The following is a 19013-nucleotide window of genomic DNA, read 5'->3' as shown; positions in this document are numbered from 1 at the left end:
GGAGATCTGAGGTCGGTGGTTAACGGGGCCTGGGGTAGCAGTAGAGAACAATTCCTGTGGGTCCAGTCCTCCGATTCTCGGTTCTTCTCCCACTAGGCAGCTCCCAGCGCGCCAGGCGCAGCCGGTTCGGGAACTCACCCTCCCCAGCAGCCAGGCCGGGCCGGGCCCGAGCTGCGCGCCACAGCGCCAGACCAAACCGGGCCAAACGGCCTGTTCCAAGTCGCCCCTTTTCCTAGAGTTCTGGAAGGACCTCGTCATCAGGAAGACCTACCCACCAGCCACTCGCCACCGGCGGCGGAAAAGTGCCCCGCGCGCAGCACGGCCAGCCGGACTGCGGGGACCCCAGGAGCGCAGGGCGGAGGAGCAGCGCGACGGGAGGCGAGGGCGCTGGCGGCGCGGCCGGGAAGGAGCAAGGGAGGGGGGCAGGAGGAGGAGCCGGAGGAGGAGAGGCCGGCCAGAAGCCGGAGCGGCCGGGCAGCCCGAGCTCCGGGAGACAGCGGCCAGAGCCCGGGACGAGTCGCCTCGGGAGCCCTAATCCTCTCCCGCGGGCTCGCCGAGCGGGCAGTGGCGCACGGTGGCGGCGAGGCTGAAATATGATAATCAGAACAGCTGCGCCGCGCGCCCCGCAGCCAATGGGCGCGGCGCTCGCCTGACGTCCCCGCGCGCTGCGTCAGACCAATGGCGATGGAGCTGAGTTGGAGCAGAGAAGTTTGAGTAAGAGATAAGGAAGAGAGGTGCCCGAGCCGCGCCGAGTCCGCCGCCGCCGCAGCGCCTCTGCTCCGCCAACTCCGCCGGCGTAAATTGGACTCCCAGATCCGCGAGGGCGCGGCGCAGCCGGGCAGCGGCTCTCTCAGCCTTGGCAACCCCGGGGGCCACTCTTTCCCACTTAGCCACAGCTGCAGCATCCTCTCTGAGGGCTGTTCACCAACTGTACAACCACCATTTCACTGTGGACATTACTCCCTCTTACAGATATGGGAGACATGGGAGATCCACCAAAAAGTAAGAGGCTATTTTACCTTGTGGGGCTCGGTGTGCTGTTCTTGTGCGCGGGTCTCTCTCTGGCACGGGTGCCAAGAGCTCTTCAGAGTTGGAGTCATTGCCTGGAGAGAGAGAAAAGGTGGCTTTTTTTCTTGTTGCCGCCACGCCTGCATGCTTGCTGTCGGTTCTGATCTTCGGGAGACTGATCGTACCTTGTGTTTGAATTCGCCTGCGTGCCCTCCCAAACCCTAGCCCTCCGGTGCTAGCGGTGGTTTCCTCCTCGGGAATGTTGAGCTCTCCGAGAAGGTTATTCTGTTGCAAAGGTCTGCCTGTACATACAATACCCGGAGATGTGAATTAGCATTAGACTTGCAAAGGGGAACGAGTGACAACTGTATTGATGCCTGCTCTTCCTAACAATATCCAGCCCTATGTGCTATTTAAGAGCGTGCTTCATGAAAAATATAAGCGTTCACTTAACGCTTCTAGTCAAAACCTTTTCTTTGACTTGACTTATCCATAATCTTTCCCGATGATTATGGCAGCGAGGGAGGAGGGAGGAAAAAGAAATACAAAATGAACGGGTTTGATTGCGTGCTAGGCTTACAAATGTAGACTATTCAAATCTGCATTTTACATATATTCCACCTCCTTTTTAAAAAACGAGTCAAGGTTTTGATGGCACACTTCAATTACCATCCCAAAGTGCAATACTCTTAAAAAGAAAAAAAAGAAGAAGAAGAAAGAAAGGGGGGGAAAACTCCCAGAGTACGCCCTATAAGAGAACGACACTAAAAGTGTGTTTATCTCTGTAGGAAGTAAACGGTTAGTCAATCATGTATTTATTTTCATTTCAGAAAAGCGTCTGATTTCCCTATGTGTTGGTTGCGGCAATCAAATTCACGATCAGTATATTCTGAGGGTTTCTCCGGATTTGGAATGGCATGCGGCATGTTTGAAATGTGCGGAGTGTAATCAGTATTTGGACGAGAGCTGTACCTGCTTTGTTAGAGATGGGAAAACCTACTGCAAAAGAGATTATATCAGGTACGCCATTTATATTGCTTCCTGAATTTTGTGAGATTTCCCCGCGTCTCCCTACTCCTTTTTTATAATTTGATGTGGCTTTGTCTTTTCTCGAAGTTTGCCTTAGTGGAGTACAGTGTGCAAAAGTTGCCCTTGAAATGTGTTACATAAATTAAACTATTGTGTTTATTTCACTATTTGCGGGGGACACCCCACAACTAAATAGTGGCTTTTATATATTGTGTGATCGTGACGCTCCTTTAATTGCTCTTGGAATTTGTGATGCTCAAATTATTTTTTACCCTCCCCCTTCCAAAACAAACAGAAATTTAAAGATGGATAACTTGGGGGTTTCTAAACTTTCTTTCTTAAAGGTTGGTTTTTATTGTAACATGTGGTGTTTTTCCCTATTCATTTATTTTCATAGTTCTGTATTTTATTAGTAACTCACAAATTCTGTGGAAATAATGCAGTACTCAAAAGTTTGAACTAAGGATGTTTAGAAGTGCACTTTGAAAGTGCAAATAGAAATATTGCCCCTTTTGCTTTTAGGTCAAGAGTCCCTTCTTGGAAAATTTCAAAACCAACCCAAATATTCCGTGCAAAAAGACCGGAAATTTAATCTTTTTAAATATTAACCCTTTGGTGACATCCGACTATCTTTTCTTTCTTATCTTATCTGAGCTGATGAATTAGAGCAGATCAAATTGCCCATCATCTGTCTCCGAACAATTGGTATATTTAGATAATTGAACAGCTTCCTTTCTCACATTAAAATCTGGTAACTGATAAAATGAGCGAATTGCCCATACTGGCAAGTCTAAAACCACACAGAAACTTTGTGAGTTTTCTTTTTTTTTTCTCTTCCAATTTATTCTGTGCTTAAACTTCATGTTCACAGATCTCAAATAGTCTCTAACCTGGGTATATACATATATATACACGTCAAATTTCATTTTCTGCCTTAGGAAACAAATAGAATTCCTAAAGAAAATTTTATTGTTTTAATAACAAACGAAAGAGATAACATCTTCACTATTATGTTAAATAATATCAAAGTATTATATATATATTTAAAAACTCTCCAGTAGCTATTAACACGTTTTTAGGTTTTGTAAGTTACAGAAATTCTGGAGCTGAGAAGTTATATTACAGTTTAGTCGAGATTTAAGTATGCAGTCACAATTTTTACCTGTCCACTTAGTGTCCAGCACTTTTTCTTATTGTAAAATCATGAAATAGTATAATCTTAAGAGGTACAACTGAGCTGTTAGCGGGGTTTTAATACTCTGCAGGAGAGAGTGGGAGGAAATAGGGGAAGTGGAGAACTGGAGGAAGGGGGAGGGATTTTCCAAATTGTTTGGTCACAGGCAAGGTAAAGTCCTCATCCTATGAAATGGAAGATCTCACATAGAGTAGGCGGAGGGAGGAAAAACTTTTGAATCTACCTTCTAACCTCTGACAAATGAGCCGTTTTCATTGTTTAGTTGATTAGTGTGTGAGCTCAAGATTCTGCAGAGGCAGAGCTCACTTCGCACCTCTAGGACTATCTGTCCTCCTGTGGAGATAGCGTTTTGCTCAATTGCCTACAGACCTTCCTGTACCCAATTCACCATACACATTTCTAAAAGGAGCCCATCGCTTGTACCTTTCCCTTCCTCCCTCCCTCCCTCCTTCTCTCTCTCTCTCTCTCTCTCCGTCTCTCTCTCTCTCTCTCTCTCTCTCAGTTGTGTGTGTGTGCGAGCGCTCTTGCGTCTGCGTGTGTCCCTTTGAACTCCTGTCCTTTTAAAAGTAGAACAGGGAGACTAGGTTTCTTAATGCCTTTCTCCCCTTGGTGGAGTGACGTTCCGCCCCCCCCCCCCATGTATCTATGTATGTATCTTTTCCTCCAGCCCATTCTCTGTTGGTAGGAATGCCCCCACTTCTGTTACTACCGATACATGGAGAGGGGGCCAGGGTAATGCCCCCTAGGTGGAACCTACAAGGATTGTACCTTGTGAGGAAGGTCAGCAGCGAGAAAGACCTTGGAAGTGGGTCTTTTCATTTTTCTGGCTGGTCGTGGTTCTCAAGCAAACTGAAATAGAAGTAGATGCTTCAAGAACTTGAAAAAGATTGAGGGAGCACGGGCAGATTTCAAAGATTAATAAAAGAAAGAAGGAAGAGGAAAACTTCTGTTAACAGTGTTGCCGGAGGAAAAATCCTTCGGAGAAAAACTGCGACGTGCTTATTGTGCAGAGGGGGATCTGGAAACCCTCAGAGGTTTCATTTTGCTACTCTGCTTGTGCATTTGTGTGTATTTACAAAGCGAGTGCACTGACAGCCTCATCCCCTAACCTCTTTTTCTCTTGGAAGGACTCTTTGTAGCCGTTTTAGAGACATTTGTAGCAGCAGAAATTGGGGGATAGGAAGGCGAAGTGTGGGGCCAGTGGCTAGTAGAGTTGCCTGGGACTCCTTTCTGCCAAGAGCTCTAAGAGTTACAGAGGCCCGGGTTTCAAACACATCAAACAATTTTGCGGCTGTTGTGAACTCGTAGGTACGGACAGAGACGTGGAGGTTCATAGGAAAGGAAAGGGGGGTACAAGAGGGTGAGAAGGAGAAGAGAGAAACCTAATCATTTCTATCCTCCCATTCTCCGCTGGTCGGCGGATGCTGATTTCAGTGTCCCAGGGCATTGTGGCTGGGGTCATCTGCAGTTTGGGGCCGGGGCCATGCCCCCTGGAAGTGACCCGCTCTGTGTTTCTCTCCTCGCCCCCGCCGGCCCCCCGCGCAGGTTGTATGGGATCAAATGCGCCAAGTGCAGCATCGGCTTCAGCAAGAACGACTTCGTGATGCGCGCCCGCTCCAAGGTGTACCACATCGAGTGTTTCCGCTGCGTGGCTTGCAGCCGTCAGCTCATCCCCGGCGACGAGTTCGCGCTTCGGGAGGACGGGCTCTTCTGCCGTGCGGACCACGACGTGGTGGAGAGGGCCAGCCTGGGCGCCGGCGATCCGCTCAGCCCCCTGCACCCGGCGCGGCCGCTGCAAATGGCAGGTACTCCGTGCCGGGCGGGAGGCCAGCTGGGGGAGGCCGGTGCTGGGCTCGGCCAGCGCCGCCCCGGCCGGCGACGGCTCCCGACCTCAGCAACCCCGGCAGCCACAGGGCAGTGGCGGTGCTGCGCGGCAGGCAGGTTAAGGAAGCGTTCTGGGAGCAGTGTGCATTGCACTTCGCTCTTGTGCACAAGGTTCGGTGCCTTCACTGTCTCCCCAGACTCACCCCTGCCCCCCTGCCAGCACACCTACGTAGCTGTGTGTCTATATAAGGGTACACATACGTGTACCCCACTTGCGCATACGTGTACACACACGTCCAAACAGGGCTTCCAGTTCACCTTGGCCTCCAAACCGTGGCTTAACGAAAATGGGCTTCAGCTCCCCGCCAGGTATTCTCCCTGCCGGAGCCTAATTAAAGGGGTGGAGCTCTGGGCCCTAAGCTTCCTCCTTTAACCCAATGAAGGGAAGTCGAGGTGGCCTTGAGTCAGCCTCTCAGATACTTTTCCCTTGCAGCTGGCCCACACTCTGAAACATTTTTTAAACTTATTTTTATACTTTTGTGAAAGAATGGAGGGGGAAAGATAACAGGCTTAATAACTGCAAGCCATTGCAAGGAGCTGTGATTTAAAACTGTCAACAAGCTAATCTGCAGTAATTGACTTTTAAAGGGAGCCTGCCACTTTAAACCATTCATTCTCTGTGATTTGGTGAGAATTTCATCTTCAGGCCTGTTGCTGTAACACTAAATTGACCCAGTAGGTTTTGACCTGACCCCGGGGGTCCTGGAAAGTGCAGGATTTGTGCCAAACATTTCAGAGAGCCCTTCCCCAAGAAGGAAAGTTGAAATAGAGCAAGGTTGGCCAGGAGGACTCCAACCCTAAGAAGGCAGTGTTTCCCAGCCTTTCTTCACCTCATGAATAGATCTACCTGGTGCATTTTTAAAGTATCAGTTCTCACTAACGACTGATGTTGAGGAAACCCGGGTCTTCCCACGCTGCTTTTTCGGAGGCTCTAAGACTTCTGTTCTGGGGAATATGTGCCTAGCTTGCACACAGGCAGAGCCGGAGTGGAGATTTCTGTCCTGTGCAACCTGTGCTCTGCTTGTGGGGAAACAGAAGAAGTGGAAATATAGGGAGGAAGTCAGCAGGCAGAATACTTCCCAGCTGTCATTTATCTAGAGCGTAGACAGCTCTACAGTTTCGGTTTTCCTTTGCACGGAGTCAGCCCATCTCAGGAACAGGCCAGGTAGATTTAGTAGTAAGAAAGATCAAGGACTGGAGTGATGGCGGAAATACTGAATTTCTTTAGCCCCTTGACAGGATTGCCCTCTCTGGACTGAAGGTCAAGGCTTTCTGGCAGAATTCTCTTCGGCCTTTCATTAGAGACCTCTTGGCTGGTGGTGTGTCTCTGGCTGATGCTGGGGTGTAACGTGGTGTTCCCTTTCCTAGAGCCTTCAGTGGCCTTTGCCCACGAATCTAGAGGTGGGGCTTCTCTTGAACCTGGGCCCAGTTCGGGTGTGAGGAAAGGCAAGAAAGAAAGAGAAACAATGCTGGAACGTGCTACCCCTGAGATGTGCACCCCATTCCTAAGGCTGTGTTGGCAAGACCAAGGGCGGAGGCTGTGTTCTGGGCCTGAATTACTCGGCATTGACCTCAGACTAGAAAGCCAGATTTTATTCTCCCTTTTGCTTCCGTGGTCTCTACCTTGGCCTCCCCCTCTTTGGCTTTGTCCAGGGAGGCTGCAAAGCATTGTCCTGGTGTTGCACGGGGGGAGGGCGAGCAGCAGGCACTCACCTCACCGTGCCCCTTGCCTCGCAGCGGAGCCCATCTCTGCCCGGCAGCCGGCCCTGCGGCCCCACGTCCACAAGCAGCCCGAGAAGACCACCCGCGTTCGGACTGTGCTGAACGAGAAGCAGCTGCACACCTTGCGGACCTGCTACGCCGCCAACCCCCGGCCAGACGCACTCATGAAGGAGCAACTAGTGGAGATGACAGGCCTCAGCCCCCGCGTGATCCGGGTCTGGTTTCAAAACAAGAGGTGCAAGGACAAGAAGCGGAGCATCATGATGAAGCAGCTCCAGCAGCAGCAGCCCAACGACAAAACCGTGAGTGGCCCTTGAGCCGATAGGGGACTTGCTGGAGGGGAGGGGAGCAGAGTAAGAATGTGAAGTGCTTGGCAGCTGCCCAGGTTGGCCTTCTAGTGGGTTCCATCCCGCTTGGAGTGGGAGGAGCCCACAGCCCCTTACCTCCACTGGCCCCAGGCCACCTGCCCAGTGCTTCTCATCCACCCCTGGCCCTCGGGATGGGCTTGTGCCCTCCAACCATGCCCCTAGGCAGGCGGAAGGATGCGGTCACCCCTTCATAGGTAGGAGGCAGCAAGGCCTGGCTCCATTTTACCAACTTTCAGGTTGTCAGTTCCTCAGGCACCAGACAGAGGGGGACAGTTCCTTGGTTCCCTGTCTAATTCAGAGGTTAGGTGGATGGGTCACCCAGGCAGCCCTCTGGGCATGCCCTCAATGCCTTCAGGTCAGCAAGGTCCCCCAAGGTGACCTGTGAAAACAGGACACCCTCTGCTCTAGGCCGAGCCCAGGCTTCCAGAGATATTATTATCTACTCTCCTCCCAGGCCCATGCCAGCACCCACTCGGCAGGCCTCCTGATTGAGTTAAACTAAAGAGCTTCTTTTTTTCTTTTTTCTTTTTTTACCCTTCAGCCCTATTTTTAAATGCCATAAAACCCCTGCTGTCATTAAACTTGGCAGGCCAGCCAAGCCTGGGCGGGGGCACTTTCCACGTTGGTGAGTGCGGAATAGCACAATAGCCACCAGACCTAAACCCTTGGGGGTCGGGGTTGGCGCTGTGAAGAGAACGGCCAGTAGAAAATGTAACCGAAAATCTAACCGAAACTGCCCAGAAAACCAGCATGTCTGGAGGCTGCCGGGAGGCCTCTGTTGCCTCAGCTTTCTGCTTTCATGATGCTATGGCCTGTGAAGGCAGATGCGGGGGATTGGGATATGCCCTGAATTTAAAGGGAAAGGAGAAAGTCAGACTAGAACTCAGTTTAATAAGGTCCAAGCCGACTGCCTAGTCCCGCCCACAGAAGCAGAAAAACAAAATGCAATAAAACAAAACTGAACTCTGGCTAATATCCATACATGCAGCAGATTAACTGAGTCAATAATAGCTACTATATAGATAAGATAATACCAGGGTTTATTTGCTTAGCCTGTGCAGACAATGGAGGGAGGGATTTTGGTCATTAACTTGTTGGGGTTGGGGGGGGCCTATTCACAGAATATCCAGGGGATGACAGGAACTCCCATGGTGGCTGCCAGTCCAGAGAGACATGATGGTGGCTTACAGGCAAACCCAGTGGAGGTGCAAAGTTACCAGCCGCCTTGGAAAGTACTGAGTGACTTCGCCTTGCAGAGTGACATAGATCAGCCTGCTTTTCAGCAACTGGTAAGTCTCAGCTCTTGAGTCCGGAGGCTGAATCTCCAACAAAAAGACACTCTGGCTTAACTGTCACACCAGGAAGGATTCAGGGGGAGGGTGCCTCCCTGGCCCCAGGGTTGGAGAGAGAGAGAAAGGAGGCTTGGTGAAGAGGAGCTAAGCACTCAAGGAAAACAAACCTCTTGTGAGTCTTTTCTGTGACTTCATAACTTGACCATATAGGTTGAATTTCCTATCAGCCGGGACTTCTTGAGGGATAACTTCAAGGTATCAAACAAACTAGCCATGTGTGGGAAGGCATGCAGGGTTGCAAAATCACACATCTCAGACTTTTAGAGCTGGAAGAGACTTGAGAGATCACCTTGACATTTTGATCAGCAAGTAGTAAATTCTCTCCTCAGCTCCTAGAGAATGGTATATTTAAAGACAAAATGTAGCTGTTTGTAATAATAACCGATGTAAGCCCTAATCAATGTGTTTATCAATGGGCAGCAGGCACTTGGCTGGGTAGTTTTCAAATATATCAGTAAAGAGTTGTTATTTAAGGATATGATTGATGCTTTGTTACTCATATTCCTTTCTAGGACCATCTTAATCTAAAATGTAGGACTGCTTTAGCGTTTTAAGTGTATGAGTTCAGACATTTTACACAATCACATACTCTGGGGGATGTAGAGCAAAAGAAGAAGGAATTCTACCAGTCAGAGAGACAGCACATGAAAACCTGTTTTCGCATTAATACATTTTACACATCCAGAGAAGAGAAAATGAACTCCCCTTATGCCTACAAAAGGCTGGAGGAGCAAGATAAATAAGATTATTAAATACATATACTTTGTGATATGGTATATACATACATAATTTTCTTATTCTATTAAGAGTCGACAGTCCTATAGAATCTTGTTTTATAAAACAAGATCAGTTCTAAAAACTTTGTTCCTTTCTTTGAAAATAAAACGAGTCGAGGTTAGCTTTTCACCCTCACATTTACCTGGAGAACATTTTCCTTCTCTGTGGCAACAGTTAGGTCATAGGCCAGAGGCAGTGGTTACTAGGACTTGGCCCAGCTTTACATTTGTAAGTGGCCCAGTCTAGAGGCTAGATAAATTGGAGAAGCCCCTTAACCTCACCGTGGGAAAGTTCAATAGGTTAGAAAGGAAGGTAGACTCTGGAATTAGGAAAAAGAACTTATTTTAAAGTGAGGTTAATCTTATGTGTTATTTAAGCAAAACCTGGATCATAGAAGGCAGGTAAGCGGGCGTTCAGGGCAGCCAAGTGTTTGTACCTTCTAAAACTTTCGTGTCAGATGAGAACAGTGGGAGGGAAGCCAAGGCAGGAGGGAGGGGGTTGGGGACTGAGTGGAGAAGGAGGTTTCCAACAGCAACACAATACTTTCGGTTTAAAAGAAGGAGCCAGATATTTATAATGCGATGACGTTATAATATATGGGGCTCCTCTCGGAAGGAAGAGCCTGATTTAAAGAGAGAGAGAAAGAGAAAGACAGAGAAAGGCCAAAAGGCATCAGGACCAACAACAAGGAAGAAAGCCCACGCTGTGAACCCTCTGAGGAGTTAATCATTGTTCTGTGGAGCCTCCTCTGAATCTCCTGTCACACGATCTGAGCGATCTGAGCGTGTGTTATGGATTTTCCAACTCAAGAAGAGAGGCTTTGATGCCTGGAGACGGAGAAGTCGCCTGCTCCCAGGGCAACATGTAGCCAGCAGGATAATTTTATTTCGAGCATGCATGGTAGAGTTGCGATGCCATTTTACAGTGGGAAACACATTTGTTCTTAAATAATTTAATGCAACATAATGTTGGGAATTCAGTTTCAGTTAAAACAGAGATCTCTTGAAAGATGGGAAAGCCAGAGGATTTCTCCTCAAGTTCTTTTCTTTGAGGGCTTTCTTTATGACTGTTGAAATTCAGTTATCTGTGTGGATATCTTTATCTACGTCTCTATACACACAACCACGTTTTCATGCATAGACATATAGGACAAGCTTATATCCTTTTAGGAATACAATCGCAGCCTCCTTTATTTATTTCTCAACCTTCTGTGCAGGTGAATTTTTCAGAAGGAGGACCGGGCTCTAATTCCACTGGCAGTGAAGTGGCGTCGATGTCCTCCCAGCTCCCAGATACACCTAACAGCATGGTAGCCAGTCCTATTGAGGCATGAGGAACATTCATTCAGATGTATTTTTTTTCCCTGTTGGAGAAAGTGGGAAAGTATAATGTTGAACTCCGAAACAAAAGTATTTAACGACCCAGTCAATGAAAACTGAATCGAGAAATGAATGCTCCATGAAATGCACGAAGTCTGTTTTAATGACAAGGTGATATGGTAGCAACACTGTGAAGACAATCATGGGATTTTACTAGAATTAAACAACAAACAAAACCCAAACCCAACATACGCTATCCAATGATCTTAGGAGTACTGAAAAAAAGACGTTTTTAAAACGTAGAGGATTTATATTCAAGGATCTCAAAAAAAGCATTTTCATTTCACTGCACATCTAGAGAAAAGCAGAAATAGAGATTTTCTAGTCCATCCTATTCTGAATGGTGCTGTTTCTATATTGGTCATTGCCTTGCCAAACAGGAGCTCCAGCAAATGAGCAGGAAGAGAAAATTGGCCTCCTTGGCTGAAAGAGTCCTTTCAGGAAGGTGGAGCTGCGTTGGTTTGCGATGTTTTTAGTTGACTTTAACAAGGGGTTAATTGAAATCCTGGGTCTCTTAGCATGTCCTGTAGCTGGCTTCTTTTTTAACTTTTGCCCCTTCCCCCCCCCCCTCCTCCTCCTCCTCCTTCTTCTTTTTTTTTGAGATCCATCCTCTATCAAGAAGTCTGAAGCGACTTTAAAGGTTTTTGAATTCAAATTTAAAAACCAACTTATAAAGCATTGCAACAAGGTTACCTCTATTTTGCCACAAGCGTCTCGGGATTGTGTTTGACTTGTGTCTGTCCAAGAACTTTTCCCCCAAAGATGTGTATAGTTATTGGTTAAAATGACTGTTTTCTCTCTCTCTCTGGAAATAAAGAGGAAAAAAAAGGAAACTTTTTTTTGTTTGCTCTTGCATTGCAAAAATTATAAAGTAATTTATTATTTATTGTCGAAAGACTTGCCACTTTTCATGTCATTTGACATTTTTTGTTTGCTGAAGTAAAAAAAAAGATAAAGGTTATACCGTGGTCTTTGAATTATATGTCTAATTCTATGTGTTTTGTCTTTTTTCTTAAATATTATGTGAAATCAAAGCGCCATATGTAGAATTATATCTTCAGGACTATTTCACTAATAAACGTTTGGCATAGATAAATAAATAAATGCAATGATCCAGGGTCCCTCTTTTATATGTTTACAAGTAAGCCATTAAAATGTCTGAAATTAAGGACTGCATGTGAACGGGGTAGACTGACATACCATAGGTGTGATGTTTTATTGCAAATAGTTAAGGTCGAACTTGCCAGTTTGCATTTTACTAGTTGAATCAAAATTGGTTGGAAGCCTTTAGTTCTCAGCTCTGATCCTGTTACTGCTTTTCTGAAAATGAGATGATGCCCTCAGACCCACTCCCCACCCCTCCTTACCCGTTTTTACCCGACCCACCCCACCCCACCCCACCCCACCCCCAAAAGAAAGTAAGTCCTGCTTAAAATGGGTTTTGATTCCGAGTCTCTATATTATTTTCCTGGAGTAAGTTCTTTATACCAAAGTCTCCTGCTTAGGACTGTTGAAATGACCCATATTTCAAGTAGAAGCGCTGGCTAAAAGAGCGCCTCTCTGCCTAGTCAGTGAGATATGACCATTTTTTACCGGTGGCGGCTGTCAGCCGATTGAGAAATGCGGCTTTCTTTGCGCTGGAAGAGCAGGCGGAGAGGGGAGAGAGTTTTCTCAGCAATTCCCAGACCGGTCAGCGTGGGTCTTTTCCTGTCTCTCCCCCAGCCCCAACGTGTTTCCTACCCCGCCCCTTCCCGCGTCCTCCCCCACCTCCAGTGCCCCAACCCGCGGAGGGCGGTCCAGCCCAGTCGAGGGGGGGGGGCGGTAACCGCGGCAGCTTGGTTGGGGAGCCTCCTTGTGCGGGATGGGGCCTGGGCGCGGGCTGTGCAGGCCCCCGGGGTGCTCGGAGCCCCGAGCTCGAGCGCTCCAACGCTCCCCGCTTCCCCGGCACGTAGCCGGGGTTCCCGAGTGGGAGCCAGACCCCAGGGATGGATACAGGGCCCTGCCCAAAATCAGGCTTCTTGGTGCTTCTTCGATGGCGGGTATAGAGTTAGGATCTGGGGCTGCACCCTGTCCCTCTTTCCTTCCTCCCCCCAGGATGATACTTTGACTCTTCAGAAAATGGATGCGTTTGTATGCGCGAGTGCCATGGCGTTTTAAATATCTGACAATTCTTAATAAATACGAGAGCTAACGTACCCTGATCCTGTGTCTTGTGGCGCGTGCCCCTTGGGACCCCCGGACCGGGAGCAGCTCGGAGGCCCCGCTGGAGGCCGGGTGAGCCCCGCGGCTCCCGGGCTCTCAAGTCGCTTTCACCCTCTCCAAACCTGCCGCAAGTCGGGGGAAACGAGCCTCAATTAGGCTTTTGTTTGGCATCGTTCTACATAACGGGTTAATTACAGTCTCTAACGTGGGGGCAGAGAGAAAACAAACTTTGCATTGAAAATGTTACAGTGCATTAGACATGCCCGTTGATTACTTTGATTGTTGTGTCTAATTCTTCACAGAGGGGTAATAATTTGGACGGCGGTAATAATGGCTTGTGGTCTTCTACGGAGAAAAACAGGAGTTACGTCTTATCTCACATAGATCTTCTCCTGGAAAGATCTGCCTGGCGCTCTCTTCCCCCGCGCCCCCTCATCTCTCTCTCATCTCTGGCATGGACTTTTACCTTCCAGCTCATTATTTCTATTTGCCTGCCTTTTCAATTTTCCTTTTTCCTCCCCATCGTATTTGAGATCGCTAAATAATAAATGTAAAGATAGCAAGTCCAACCTGAATATTGGTGTCTGCCAAGTTACTCATCTCCCAACCCCTGCTTTGGAGACCATTAGATTCCTTTTTCCAGCCGGAGCCTCTGGTGGACTCTGTAGAGGTTAGATGGAGTGGGTGGGGGGAACAATTTTATTTAGGGTTTAAATGCAATGGAAGGATTTAAATGAGGCACACATCTTTGTGATGCTTTCTCATCCTGCCATTTGTTCCCAAGATTGATTGGGGGTGGGGAGGTGATGAAGGAGATTGTGTGTGTGTGTGTGTGTGTGTGTGTGTGTGTGTGTGACAATTCTGAGTCCACAGCTTGAATTTAAGTATAGTAATTTGGGAGGGAAGTGATGAACAATTTGGATTCACTTGCTAGATTCAAGATATTTGTTGCCTGATGGCTGAGAACGGATTGATGGGTCGATAGCATTCTAGTTCTTGTATTATTCATATGAAAGGTGTGTTCCCCTTAGACTCCTTAGCATGTGCTCTAAAATGTGTAGCTGAAATGTCTCCTTGTTTGCAAACCACCTCTTTCACATACTCTCTTCTTCCCTGTACACTCTGGAGACCTAGCTTTGAGCTGTGTTCTAATGAAATTCCTCCCGTTTGCTATTATCTTTGATCCTCCCTCCCCTTATGACACGGAATTCTTCCTTCTGGATATTATGACTCATTTCCTCCCGCTTCTGCAAGCTAAAACTTAATGCAACTAAAAACATCCAGGATGCCCTCCTTTAAATCAGGCAATCCACATCAACATCTATATTCAGAGAGGATTCCCTACCCCCATTGTTTCAGAGCAGTAACATCTTCTATTTGAGTTTACTGTCTCTTTCCTTTTCATTAAATGGACCTGGTTTTCCTTACTATTCAAAAAGATCCTTTCTAAGTTAAAACCATAGTCGAAGAGACTTTTTTTTTCTTTGTTGAAATAACATTTCTGGTAATTTGACATTCTTCGTGGGTGTGTGTACCCACTTCCCAATTCACGAGGTTTTTTGGAACACAAGATTAAACATATGACTTTGTGATGCTCTACTGCTGCTCACCCTAATCAGCTTGTTAGACTCCTTGCATTGACCTCTTTTTTTGGTCTATCTTATTCTGTTGACTACTAGCCAAAAGACAATGTGCTTTTAAGGGACCTAGAAGTACTTGGCATTTCCCTAGCACCTGGAATTTTTAAGCCGTAAGATCGTTTTCATTGAAATATCTCATGTAAGCCTCATGTGGATTTACTTGCTCTTTTCTATTTTCTTAAGAAAATAAGAAAAAAAAAAAAACAGGTAAAATCTTGTCCAAACCATGAGAAGAGCTAAGTGTGGATGGAACTCAACCAATCTGGGTTTTTACTCCCACCCCTACTGCAAGTACCCTAAGCAGAAAGTACTTTTCTTATTTGTAAAGTTTAGTCCATTTTTGGAAGGGAAATTTATAATCCAAATTATGCTTGATTTCTTTTCATTAAGGGCTATTTACTTCCTTTCTGCTAATCAACAATTAAACATTAGTCACAACAAGACAAGTCACATTTTCTTTGGAGGTTCAGGGAGAAAAGGGGAAAGGATTGTCTCTGTGTATCTTTATGTAAAAAATGTTACTTTCAAAAATGTCTCCAAATCTTGAATGCTTGCTACTTAAAATAAAAATAATTAACGTGTGCAGTGTAGGTCAATGTTTTTAAACTAAAATGCAAGTGGTTAATTCCGGGCGCTGGCAGCCCATGCTGTTTACTGATCTTTTCTGATTGTTGTTTTCTTGATAACTGAGCAAGCCACTGAATGGCTGTTTGAGCCCAGGCGCCACAAACATAAACTTCACAGCTTACAATGTCCCAAGTCGTGATGGAGGATCTCTCCACACCTCCCGGAGACTTCTGAAGTGTAGACAGAGAAGTTGGTTCACAGGGAGCTAAGGAGGGGGAGGGGAGGGAGGGAACACTGCGAGTGTTTGCTGTGAGCATTGTTACTATCACATCCTTTAATTTTTGTGGCGCTTAAGCTGTTAGCCCTGAGAAGCCAGTGTCTGTGCCTTGGAGAAGTCAGTCTCTCCTCAGAGCCGCACTTAAGCCTACTTGACTCTTTTTATTTTTAAAATTTTATTTTTCAAATGTTTCTGGTTAATTATCTTTTGGAAAAGCGCTCGGCAATAATAACCAAAGCGATATAAAAAGAACCCCTACCCCTACCCCAAAAGGGACGCCTAAATTTGGAGAAAAAAATGTGGGATTGCTTTCGGCCAGGTAGGGGAAAGCCACTTTACGACAGTCCTGTGGGAGATTCCACTCTGTCCTCTCCTTGCCTGGGATCCCCTTTCCATTCCATTGATTGAAAGTTCGCGTTTATTTCAGGGTGGTGTTATTTGTGGATTCGATTGAGGTGGGTACTTGTTTTCGCCGGTCTTCCTAGTGGTGTTTCTCTCTGGTGCGTTTCCCGTGGAGTGGCTGGGCGCTAAGCAGCGGGGACCCGACACTGGTCTAACCAGCCCCACGACTCCTGCAGGCACGTCAGCCCTTGATCCCTTAAAGTAGGGACAATCGTGGCCCCGGAGAGGAAAAAAGGGTGTTGCTGGGCCCTTCTCTTTCAGGACTTGATCAGGTTGGCAGATCTGGAGGGCTAATCCAAACAAGGCGCTTGACTTGTGAGGTCGCGAGTCTAGACAGAGCTGGTGGCTCGGCGGCTCCTTATCTTTCCCTGGAATCAGCCGAAGAGGCGCTCCCCCGGCGCACCGCGCTGCGCTCACCCCAGCCGGAGCCACTGCTCGGCCCAGACGGCACAACAAACACGGCACCTGAGGCTTTACAGCTCGCTTTATTGTTTAATGGGAATACTGCAAAACAGTCATTTGTTTTCCGGGACCCTCGCCCGGCCGCTTCGCGTTCTGGCCACCGACTCCGGGTGGGGGTGTCGCCAGCGCCAGGCTGTCCGCTCCGGCCCGGCTCGCCCGAGCGCGTCCGGCATCTCCGTCCGGCTTCCTCCCCTTCTATCCAGCTCCCCTCTCCGCAGCGGGGGCCTACGGGAGACCCTCCCCGAGCCCCTTTCTTTATTCCGAACCCGTGGAAGCGAGGTGGGCGGAGGCACTATGGGAGGAAGCTCGGGACGAGGTGTCTTGGACTAATCCGGTATCTTTTCTTGATGCCTGGAAATGACAGTTCTGCGCTATAGCCATTTATGGTTTGCGGGGTCAGTGAGCTCGGACTCCAGGGCGATCAATAAAAACATTTAGTTCAGTAATAAGCTGCCTCCTCCACCCCCCCCCCCAACTCAGTGTACCGAGAAAGATGCGTCACCATCTTGGACAGGGTGTCCCTGAGCCGCGGAGCGCCCTTTCTTTCCCCAGGAGCACAAAGAAGTGACGTGATTTTCCAGTGTTTTCTTGACCACTTCACTGGGCAAACCATGAAAGTCTTCCTTGATCTTCAGCTGGCTTCCGCCCACAAAGAATTGGGCACTGCCATCCACTTGGGAGCAGGGGGACCTTTGGGACAGAGCTTTCTTGCAAATGCCAACTTTGGAAGGACAGATAGCCAAACTTGGGGATTTATAATCAAGGATTTGTGGCTAGCCATTTTAGATTAATTGAAGTTAAATTAATTCTAATTTTGATCCTTCCCTATGGGATATTTCTCTTGTTTCAAAAAGGAGGCAGGGTTTCTAGTTGTGTCTTGTTATTTACTATTCCTGTAGTTTGCAAATAACATTCTGTGTATGTGTATGTAATTGATGTGGAATAGATAATACTGCCTCTGTTTGAAAACTAACCATAAATGTGGATGAGAGTCATTTGGTTGTGTGCTTAATGTGGTAGTAATACAAGCACCATCATCTCCCAGCTTTGGAGGCACCACAAATCCATACACGCTTTTCCTTGCCTGGTCTCAGTCTCACAACTGTGTGTTAGACGAAAAAGACAAAACTCAAGTTTCACAAAATCAAGGAATTTCATGAGGGAGACTAAAACAAAACAAAACAAAACAAAACTTCTTTCTCCAGAAAATAATTCTTAACTGTACTCAGGCACTGACTTGTCTTGTTCTCATGGGTAAGAGGTGCTGTTTATTTTGACCTGTCACAAATACAATGTGTTGTTTGAAACTTGTTAAACTTAGCAGGTATATGGAGATAATACTAGACAGGCCACTGAATATGATAAAGGAAAATAGGGTGGGAATGAACTTTAAAGGGCTGCGAAAGATTTTCCTTTTTCCTACTCATTTTTTAATTGATATTTCTTCAAAACGGTGTGTCTATTTCTCATGGTTACACAGTATCTATCAGTACACTAGTGTTCAGTGTACAGTAAAGGTATAATTGGCAAAGTGTTCTTATTCAGGTTCTATCCTGCATTCATTTTGATAACTTGAATTACCTATATATTCTAAAGAAGTCTTCCTTTCCTTCATTAAAAAAAAATACCCACACCTAGGTAAAAACACTTTTTGTCTTAAAATTTCAATAATTACTTTTCAGAACAACTATTAATTTTTTTTGTTATGTACAGAAGGTTAACTTTAAAAATAGCTTTAGCAAAAGAAAGAAGTGTATTTGGTTTTGGAAGGGGACTAGCAGGAAACAACAAGGAAAATGAGATAGATTTGTGAATAAAGCATATATACTTTGAAACAGTGTATTTAAGGCAATAAAGGGAAAATATTTATGGACCAAATAGTGAAATATCTCATTTTAAGCTCACAAAATATGCCTTATAGTTATTTAAAGTTTTTTATCAGTAGTCAGAAATTTTTGTTGTGGGGTATCAGTTCTCAAAAAGAAATACATGAAAATAACATAGACTGTCAATCAAAATAACATTTAGGATTTTATTCATAAAACAAGATGGGTGACTTTATTTGTAAAATACAGTAATTTGCTTTTAATAACAATGAATGCCGATGTCTAAAATGATTAAATGTGGAAAAATAGATTATCATTTTCTGGAGAATGAAAATGCTTAGTCAATTCTGAAATCATTCACTTTTTGGAGTAATACATGGGAATATTTTTAGAGCTCACTACTTAGAATTCTGTATTTATATCAAAGCACATTTCATATTTTTAAAACTATGATGTATCCTTGAAATCTTTACAACTTCAGAGACACTAGTCACTCTTGCATTTTATGCATGGCCAAATTTCTACCTATTTATGAGAAGTTAAACACTGGGATGAAGGATAGTATATCACCAATAAAACCTCACCTTTAGTTCTATTATCCCATCAATGGATTCATAGGTCTCATTAACAGTAATGGAAAATGTCCTTATGTGTCATGTGCAAAACAGGGCTTGGTGATTTTTCATGCAGCAATGTCTTTATAGCAAATATGCTATCCTGAAGATGACCTAAAAAGTAGTTTTGATCACATCTAAGCCCAGATAATTTTAGCCTTGCAGGTGAAATGAGCATATGAAATGTTAGGATTAGAATTGACTTTAAAAACAAATATATGATTTTTTTAAAGGACTGAAAATATTCCTTCCCCCTTACATTTTAGAATTTTCAGAATAACTCTTAGTTAACTGATAGTTCAGGAAGAT

The 19013-nt window shown here is 46.0% G+C and overlaps 1 protein-coding gene and 1 long non-coding RNA gene across 2 annotated transcripts; one reads left to right on the top strand and one right to left on the bottom strand.

Annotated features, from left to right (window-relative positions):
• Positions 1 to 974: 974 nt before the first annotated feature.
• Positions 975 to 10748, top strand: ISL1 (ISL LIM homeobox 1). The gene is made up of 6 exons (XM_029941539.1): positions 975 to 1002; positions 1839 to 2028; positions 4778 to 5037; positions 6854 to 7140; positions 8328 to 8495; positions 10552 to 10748. The coding sequence occupies exons 1-6, from the start codon at positions 975 to 977 to the stop codon at positions 10666 to 10668; spliced, it is 1050 nt and encodes a 349-aa protein (XP_029797399.1). The 3' UTR covers positions 10669 to 10748.
• LOC115293837 lies at positions 10201 to 11967 on the bottom strand. The gene is made up of 3 exons (XR_003909625.1): positions 11915 to 11967; positions 11408 to 11519; positions 10201 to 10698 (listed from the first exon to the last, which is right to left on the bottom strand). It is a non-coding gene; the product is annotated as an uncharacterized LOC115293837 (long non-coding RNA).
• Between the last annotated feature and the right edge of the window lie 7046 nt (positions 11968 to 19013).

Source organism: Suricata suricatta, chromosome 6, assembly GCF_006229205.1.
Source record: "Suricata suricatta isolate VVHF042 chromosome 6, meerkat_22Aug2017_6uvM2_HiC, whole genome shotgun sequence".
Taxonomy (NCBI): Eukaryota; Metazoa; Chordata; class Mammalia; order Carnivora; family Herpestidae; genus Suricata; species Suricata suricatta.
This window is presented reverse-complemented; position numbering and strand designations above follow the sequence as displayed.